The 9,674-nt window shown below is 34.7% G+C and overlaps 1 protein-coding gene across 1 annotated transcript; it reads right to left on the bottom strand.

Moving 5' to 3' along the window:
- Positions 1–3,376: 3,376 nt before the first annotated feature.
- On the bottom strand, positions 3,377–4,318 carry LOC100931640 (olfactory receptor 1361-like). Its single transcript, XM_003760992.1, has one exon. The coding sequence runs from the start codon at positions 4,316–4,318 to the stop codon at positions 3,377–3,379; it is 942 nt and encodes a 313-aa protein (XP_003761040.1).
- Between the last annotated feature and the right edge of the window lie 5,356 nt (positions 4,319–9,674).

Genomic DNA, 9,674 nt, shown 5'->3' with positions numbered 1-9,674 from the left:
GCCCTATTTGGTCACCTTTTTAGCTGTATGATTATGGGTAATTACAATTTTCAAGTTCCCCATGTAGAAAAGTTAGAGAAAATCCTCAAGTTAGTGGACTATATTATATTATATTATAGAATCTAACCTCTACTGAAACATGAATCCTCTCTGTAGCACCAATTAATAATGATCTTTTAAATATTTCCCTGTTTTGTTTTGTTCTGTTTTGTTTTTTGCCTTTCTTTGCATTCCTAGCACTTAGCATTATGCTAGGCACAAAGGTGTTTAATAAATGCTAGTCACCTTAACTTGATTTCCTACCTCCTACAGAGCCATTCTTTGTAATGAAAACTTTATTTTTTTTAAAAGAAAAACAAGAAAAATGCAATAAACACAAGAAAATTATCTTATATACCATTTTCTACACTTAATGATCCTATCTCAACAAAAAATGGAGAGAAATTTATTTATTTATTTCTTCTGGGGTTGATCACATTTTGGGGGGATGATTTTTCAGCATCCACATTTGATTATTTTAAGGTTTTTATTCTTTCCATTGACATTGTTTTAGCAATTTTAATATATTTTTCCTAGCTCATTTTGCTATGTTTGAGTCTTTTTTATTTATTTATTTATTTTTATTTAATAGCCTTTTATTTACAGGTTATATGTATGGGTAACTTTACAGCATTAACAATTGCCAAACCTCTTGTTCCAATTTTTCACCTCTTACCTCCCCCCCCCCTCCCCCAGATGGCAGGATGACCAGTAGATGTTAAATATATTAAAATATAAATTAGATATATGTACGAGTCTTTCTAAGCTTCTCTGTATTTTTTGTTTCTTATGCAATATTACATTGCATTCATGTCCCACTATTTGTTTATAGTACATGGGACACATAATACCAATTAGAAGGTTATTTAACAGTTTCTTGTTATTTGGTTCTAGAAAAGAGATTCAGATAGCGACTGATTGAAGATACATTCTAACCCTGGTCATAGAAAAATAAAATCTCATAGATCAAAGTGTCCTTGAAAATAATCTAATTTCCCCACTACATTTTATTTAATTAATTTTAATTTTTTTGTTGATTTTATATCATAATTTCTGGTTGCATCTCCACCTCTTCTACTCATTGAGCTTTCCTCTGAAATTTCCTCCAAATATTTCTATTTCTGTGTCTGATCCTTAGGTCTTTGTCCCAATGCCTCAAATGCCCTCCCCCCCTGGAGCTTCCCTCAGAATCTTTGGCTTTTTTGCCCTGGGAAATTACCCTCCTCCTGCCATCCTCTTCCCTTTGGTAAGTCCCTTTTAAAATCTAGAGAGATCAAAACTGGCTAGGCTTTCTTCTTCTTCCAGTTGTATTTCTTACTCTCGACTTGGCCAATATGCTCCTCTCTTTCCCCCAAGCATCCCCTTTTTATGCTTTGCTTTTCCCGTGAGCACTGAAATTGTTCTTCTCTGTTTCCTTTATCTGATCACACTTTATTAGCATTCCACTTCTCCCTCTGCCTTTTTATACCCAAACCTGTGCTTCATCTACATTGGGACAAAGTGCCAGGTGCAAAGTCACATGCAGTCTTAAAATGATTAATCTCTAAACTCCTTAAAGGTTTTTCTCCAATCTCCTTAATCTCTAAAAACCATCAAAATCTACTAACAGTTCAAGTTTTTTCTCCTTTTATACTAGTCTCCCACTGACAGCCTAAAGTGAGAGTTTGTCTTGCTTATTGGGACAGAGTTTGGCATCAGTGTTTCAAGTATGAAACTTTATTAATCTTTCCCTGCATACTTAACTCTTTGACTTAACTCTTAGACTCTTTTTAGTCTTTCTTGCTGTCCGTATTTCCCCTTAGAAATATTTCAAGATTTCAAAATCTATTAATACACTAAACATGATACAAGAGAATGATTTTCTTGCATTTTACTAAGAAACAAACCCACAGACAAAACACTGAAACAAAGACATATTTGCTAGCTTCTTCAGAATTTGAATGTCTTATCTCAAACCTTTCATTTGCCATAATTAAAAATTCCCCTCTTCATACCAAATTTGAAGTCCTTTTCGGTTGTAATACATTTTAGCCTAACTTAAGAGTTCTATCTTTTATTTACTCTCTCTCTTCCTGTATGGGAAATTCAAGGCAAAAAAGAATTTCCATAAAGGGGTGTTAATTTAAGAGTGCACTATTTCTCTAATTTCATGCCAGGTTTTCCAAGGCAGAATTCTTTGGTATTACTATTACTGGAATCCACCTCTCCATTTAGGGGAGTAATTCTTCCCCAAACTTCAGAATTGAAATAAACTTTTCCCTGCTGTGTGTAGGTAAATTTTTCTCAGCAGTGTGGAAATAAACTTTCTTTAGTTGGAAAGAAGATTGAGATGAGAGTTTGATCTCTGGTGAGTTCTCTTAAGTAAAGAATTCCCTCAGTGAAAGATTATCCAGAATAATCTTGGAAGTTTTTCAAAAAAATTGAGATCCAGCGGGTCAGAGTCCTGACTTGACCTGACTTGACTTTCCAAAAACTGTGATGGATGGATTATGAGATATCTGAAGAAATGAAGTTTGAGCTTCTGAGCATATTGGTTTATTATGCAATGCATGTTAATTGCATACAGTTTGGGACCAAACCTTCCTCAACTTGTCTCTGGACCTGAATATAGAAAGAGATAGTTTTATGCATTAAAAGAAAACAAAACCCATGATACAAAAAGTATGTATAATTACATAATCTAATTTTAATTGGAGTAAAGATTAGGGCCTTTCTGAATTGAGAGAAGCATGGTAAACAGCTGTATTTCCCTGAAATCAGAGAGGTATTTTATTCCCACCAAATATCTGCATTCAATCAAAGGAACATAGAAATAATAACTCATTAACCAGCATGGGAATGATTTTCAAATAAAACATATGGGTTGCTTGAGATGTAAAATTGTGAGAAAAATTCTTGCACCAATATTTGGATCTGACTGGGTTTCTGCTCAGCATAACCTATGTCCTTAGGTAAGGATCTTTGAGCAACAGGAGAAAGTGGTCCAGTTTCCCATGCATGTGGGGATAGGTTTACATAATGCAATACAATTTTCCTACAATCCCCACAATTGTATAACATTTTCTCACAAGATAAAATTGGAAGCAGACCTACAATTGAATAAAAAGGGAACTGAATTGAATCATAATGTAGTCAGTGTATTTTATTCAATACCTACAATTCCTCAATAAAAAAAGCATTAGAATCAAGAATTCTGGTAATTGATTTAGTTCTCCATCCATCATGTCACAAGGTCAAAAGGAGAACAGATTGACTTCATGTGACACTAGAGAAGATTCACTTCTATACTTCTCCCACAGCATTGTGGTAGTTGTCTGTTCAGGAAAATATCTCACAGTCATACAGTGAATCCTAGTTTCCTAGTGATGAGCATCCTCAAGGCTCCTTTCATGTCCTTATTTCTTAGACTGTAGATGAAAGGATTCAGCATGGGGGTGATCAGAGTGTAGATCACAGCTGCTGCTGTATCTTGTTGGGCTGTATGGGTAGATGTGGGAGTGAAGTACACCCCAATGACTGTTCCATAGAAAAGACAGACCACAGCGAGATGGGAACCACAGGTGGAGAAAACTTTCTGCATCCCTCTCACAGATGAAATCTTCATTATGGCGATGAAAATGTGTGCATAGGAGAGGAGTATTCCAATGAAGGGGAGAAATGCTGTCAGTGCTCCCACTGTGTAGACCATCAAATCATTTATAAAAGTGTCAGAGCAGGCTAACTTCAAAAGGGGACTGAGGTCACAGAAAAAATGAGGAATTTCATTGTGGCCACAGAATGACAATCGAATCAGCAAGACGGTGTGTATCAGGGAATTAGTAATGGCCCAAGACCAACACACTAGTACTAGAAGGACACAGACCCTCGGAGTCATGATTGTGTTATAGTGTAGGGGTGCACAAATAGCCACATAGCGGTCATAAGCCATGGCAGTGAGGAGGATACTATCAATCCCTGCAAACCAAATAAAGAAGAATACTTGTGTCAGGCACCCAGCATAAGGAATTGTTCTGTTTTTGGATATGTGATTGCTCAGCATCTTGGGAATGGTGGTAGAGGTGAAGCAGATGTCAACCAGGGACAAGTTACTGAGGAAAAAGTACACAGGAGTGTGGAGGTGTGGGTCAGAACTTATAGCCAGCATGATGAGAAGGTTTCCCAGCCCTGTGATCAGGTACATAAGGAGGAATAGGAAGAACAGGAGCCTCTGTTGCTCTGGCTCATCTGAAAGACCCAGAAGGATGAACTCTGAAACTATAGAATTATTTTTCCCTTCCATTCATCTGTTTGGAAGCAAATATAGAAATAATGAAGTAGGAATTTAAAACATCCCTTTCATAGTTAATTTGAAAGTTTGTGCTGAATAAAATCAATAAAACAGAATTAGTAGAGAAATAGGAGCGTGGGAAAGTGAAATGTCACTATTCATAGTCGGAGATCTAAAATAAAAAAAGTCGATAGCAACATATGTAACAAAAAGTCTATCCACCAAATGATATATCATAAAATATGAACAGAAAATATTGGTAAAAATTATAAACCATCAATGACCTCATGAAAGGACGCTCCAAAACAATCAAAGGAATAGATATGCAAATGTAATGAACTTTGACACCCTTATAATTGAGAGAGACCAGCAAAAACAGTCATGGTCAGTGCTGGAGGGGAGCAGTAGTAGTGATCATTTAAGAGTAAACCTAACTTCATGAACAATTCTGATCAAAATAAGCTCCTTTAATTTTTTGATCATATTAATATTCAGGTAAATGATATCACAGCTGCAAACTTAGTTATCTGGGTATTAATTAAACATTAAGAAATGTCACTTTCTCTCATAGTACAGTCACAGAGTCTAATCTACCCCTTAGGAGGAATTCTCTTTACAATATAGCTGACAATAGGTTCTCTGTCCTTTTTAATTTTTATCAAGGTTTGGATGAAGTCAGAGATGATACTCATCAATTTTAGGGTTGACAAGATACTTCAGAGAATAACATGCATGCTGATGACCAAATCAGGATTTTAAAAACTCTGAAAAGATGAAATCTAAAATTAAACTTTACTCAGTCAATGACACTTTGACATCTCCAACTTTTGGAAGCTCATCAATCCCAAACTAGATTGTGACACCATACAGACATCTAGCCAACAACTTTCCTTGGTGTTCACTATGAGAGAAAGTGACATTTCTTAATGCTTTATTAAAATAAATAAATTAATTTAATTTAAATTAAAAATTAATATTTATTAATGCTTTATTAACAAGCACTTAATATTTAATATATCAGAACTAGTGGTGTTTTTACCAAACATTCAAATAATAGACCAACTTTATGATTATTTTGATGTGTATGAGCACAACACAACAACATAATGCAAGCAAAACAGCACAATTGAAGATTCTAATGTTTATAAGATAAAAGCAGAGTTCTATAAATGGGTTATAAACACATTCTTTCTGTTGAAAACTTTAAATTACAGATTACATAGCAGATATCAAATATTGAAACCCCCCTAAACAAAAATAAATAAATAAATAAATAAAAAACTGGGAAGAGAGAATACTCTAAGTTTCCAAATTTCAAATCTGAGTTCAGATTCTATCTGTATGATCCTGAGCAAGTCACTTTACCCTCTTTTCCTCAGTTTTCTCATCTGCAAAATGAGTGGAGAAGGAAATGGAAAATTGCTCCAGTATTCTATATGAAGACAACCTAAAATGAGGTTGTGAAATCCTAGACATGACTGAAAAACAACAACAAAAATAAACATTTTTTTTTCTTTGTGCCTCTGCTTTGGCTGTGCCCCCTGCCTAGAAAGCTCTGTATCCTCCCTTTTTCTTGGAATCCCTTCCTTCCAATTTCTTTCCAAACTCAGACCAAGCCACTTTTTACCTGCAGCCTCTCTTGATGCTTCCATCAGCAAGTATTTTAATCTTTCCAATGGACTGGGAATTCATTTTGTATTTATTCTGTATACACTTTTATATAAACATGGTGTCTTCTGAATCAGAATGGAAACTCCTTGAGGGTAGGGGGCATTTTTATATTTTACTTTATATCTCCATCACTCAGCACACAGAACCTGGCACACCTTAGCGCCTTAATAAATGCTGATTGATTCTAAGTCTTCCATTTTAAACATTCTGTGCTCTATGTTCTAAAGTCTTCTAACATCTGAATGGCCCAGTGGATAGAGGGCTAGACTTGGAGACAGAAAGATCTAACTTTTAATCTGGCCTCAGGCACTTCCCAATTGGGTGATGTTGGGCAAGTCACTTCACCTCTGTCTGTTTCAGTTACTTCAATTGTTAAAAAGAGGAACATTACAACACTTACCACAGAGCTTTGTTATGAGGATCAAAGGAGATACAATTTCTAAAGTGCCTAACACATAGTAGGTGTTAAAGAAATACCTACTGCTTTCCATTCCCTATTTTACTGGTAACATTTGAAAATTTGTTAGTCTTCCCCAAATCTGACATTGTGTCTCCTGTGTCATAATATCTTTCTTATTTTGAACATATGTTTTAAGATCCTTTCTAGCCCTATGCTTCACTGCTATTCTAGGTTTTAAATTCTCTTTGATTTTGAAGGTTTTATATAACTTAGAATTGAAATCTTGATGTCTTTTCATTCTAATTAATTTTTTTTTCAGTCTGACATTCTATGTTCCAAGGTTCTTTTCAGTTCTCCTGTTCTTTTATATTCTTGAATTCTTTTTAGGATTAACTTTCCATGATTTTATGAGACTCAGTCACAACACTACTTTGTATGATATTTCTCCCTTGAAATTAACTGAACATACCTTCTATAAATATTCTTACTTCATTGTTTGATCTGGAGTTTTTGTTCTATTCCAGAGACTCAGCTCATCTGGTCTCCTTCTCATAGCGGAGAGTTTCAGTCAGGGAGTCAGATCAAGGTGAGGATTCTTGGGAATGAAAGAGTTCCTGAGGTTTTTGATGTGGTTATGTGCTTCAGAATAGGATGCAGCTCTCTGTCTGAGGAAGAGTATATTAGGAGTTTTATTAAGTTGTAGAGCTGGATTCTGGAATATGATGCTTTTCTAGGAACTCTAGGATCTAATTCTCAGAGCTCCTTGTTAGAGACAAACCCTAAGTAATTGTCCATTCTCTAGGCCAGTCCCTTAGTGCTGGAACTTGTTTGAGAGAAGAAGTTGGCCCAAGTTCAATTTATTTTCACAATAATGAAGTCTTAAAATATTTAGATCTCTTTGTGTTTCCAGGTCTTTTCTAGACAAGAAACATTACATTCCAGAGGGTACAGCATAATCATTGTGTAAACTATATTTCATGTTTTCCCTTCCATCTTGGTGCTTCCCTTTGCAGTTCCTTTCATTTTTTTGTGTATTATTGATTTTCTTTCGGACCATTCTTTTAGCAACTCTAAGTAGGTGTACCCAGTCTGTGCTCTGTTGATCATGAGTCCTGACTCTCGTGTTTTTGATAAATTTCCAGAAGGTGGCAGTTCTTTTTCTTAGAGATCGAGATCTCTACCTCTAGAGTCTGTGGCAAAATGTCTGTGCTTAAAATATGCTTTCTGCCAATGAATACCTCTTGCCTTATATTACAGTTCCTGTGGTTCCTAAATTCAAATGTAGTCCTTCAGGGATGGGCTAGGTTTTAGGGGAAACAATGTCCCCTAGTACCTTACAGTATTCTCTCTTCCCAGCTTTATTTATTTATTTTGGTGTAGGGGAACTTCAATATTTGGTGTATGCTATGTGATCTGTAATTTAAAGTTTTTACCAGAAAAAATGTATTTATAGACCATTTACAGAACTCTGCTTTTATCTTGGAAACAATAGAATTTTCATTTGTGCTGTTTTGCTTGCATTGTGTTGTTTTTCTTGTGGTCATCCACATCCAATGATCACAAAGTTGATCTATTATTTGAATGTTTGGTAAAATCATGACTAGACTAGTTCTGATATATTAACTATTAAGTGCTTTTTTTCACTCTCACTCTCATAGTGGGCTGATACTATCACTGATGGTACAAAGGTGAAAGAAAGGTGAGCAAAATGGTGTTTTTGGTGTATCAATAAAACTTATTAATTTTATTGAGTCTTGATCCTTGAGTACACTTTTAAACAATATTCTGTGTAATAAAATGGGAAGTATGCATAAATTACTTTTGCCACATACAAATGTATGAAGGCTATTTTGTGGAAAAGCAGCTGTGCTACTGGTTGAAGTATGAGCAGAATGAGGCAATTTTCCCTGTTTGCCATTGTTACCTGAAATAATGACTTGACTGAACAAGTATGGTTACCTAGATTTGAGTATTTGGTAGACATTTTCTAGAAATGAATAAAGTATATTTATCTTTTTATAGAAGCTAGGGAGAACAGTGGATCAAGAACTAGGTCTGGAGTGAAGAAGACCTGATTTCAAATCTGGCTCTTGACATGTCATTTAACCTGGTTGCCTCAGTTTTCTCATCTGTTAAATAATAACACATGCCTCTCAAGGTTGTTGTGAAGATCAAATGAGATAATACTTATAAAGGAGTAGCTATATGGCCAGAATATAGAGTCCTGGGACTGAAGTCAGGAAGACCCATCTTTCTGAGTTTAAGTCTTGTCTTACTTGGTCTGTAACACTGGGCAGTTTACTTAATCTTGTTTGCCTTAAGTTCATTATCTGTAAGATGTGATCTGGAGAAGGTAATGGCAAAGCATTCCATTATCTTTGCCAAGAAGACACAAAATGGAGTCACAAATAATCAGATTGACTGAAACAAATAAAAATGACAGCATTTTAAGAATCTTTGCATATTGCCCAGCAAGCATGTCATAGTCACTTAATTATAGTATTTGTTGCCAATGATAAAATCAAAATTTCAAGTGAAAAATTAGATTTTTGTAAAACTTGTATTTGCTATTGTGATACTGACTGATCCCTAATACTTAAAATACATTTCTGATGAGGTTGATGGTGATGCTATGAATGAGGTAGTCTGATAATGTCTAATAAAATGTATTAACATTTGGAAGATCTATATAACTCCTTGAACCAATATTTTCTAAGTGATCAAATATGTGTTATCCAGGATCTTGTGTTTAAAGTACAAGATAGACCAATGGATAATGTACCAAAAGAATGGAAAGTTTATTAACATGTTTTCAGATTTTTTATGAAAGCTAACTTTTTATCTTTTATTTTTAAAAAATACATATTTAAGACACATTGCTTTATGAATCATTTTGGCAGAGAAAAATCAGAATAAATGGGAAAAACCATGGGAGAGAAAAAAAACAGAAAAAAAAGTGAACAAAGCATGTGTTGATTTACATTCAATCTCCATAGTTCTTTCTCTGAATACAAAGGTATTTTCTGCCCAAAGTTTATTGGGATTTCTTTGGATCACCAAACCACTGAGAAGAACCAAGTCTTTCATAGTTGGTTATCACATATTCTTACTGTTATTTTGTACAATGTTTTCTTGGTTCTGCTTTTTTGCTCAGTATCCATTCATGTAAATCTTTCCAGGCTTTTGTAAAATCAGCTTGTTCATCATTTTTTATAGAACAATGATATTCCATTATTTTCATATACCACAATTTATTAAGCCATCCTCCAATTGATGGGCATTTACTTATTTTCCAAT

This window comes from Sarcophilus harrisii, chromosome 1 (genome assembly GCF_902635505.1).
Source record: "Sarcophilus harrisii chromosome 1, mSarHar1.11, whole genome shotgun sequence".
Lineage (NCBI taxonomy): Eukaryota > Metazoa > Chordata > Mammalia > Dasyuromorphia > Dasyuridae > Sarcophilus > Sarcophilus harrisii.
This window is presented reverse-complemented; position numbering and strand designations above follow the sequence as displayed.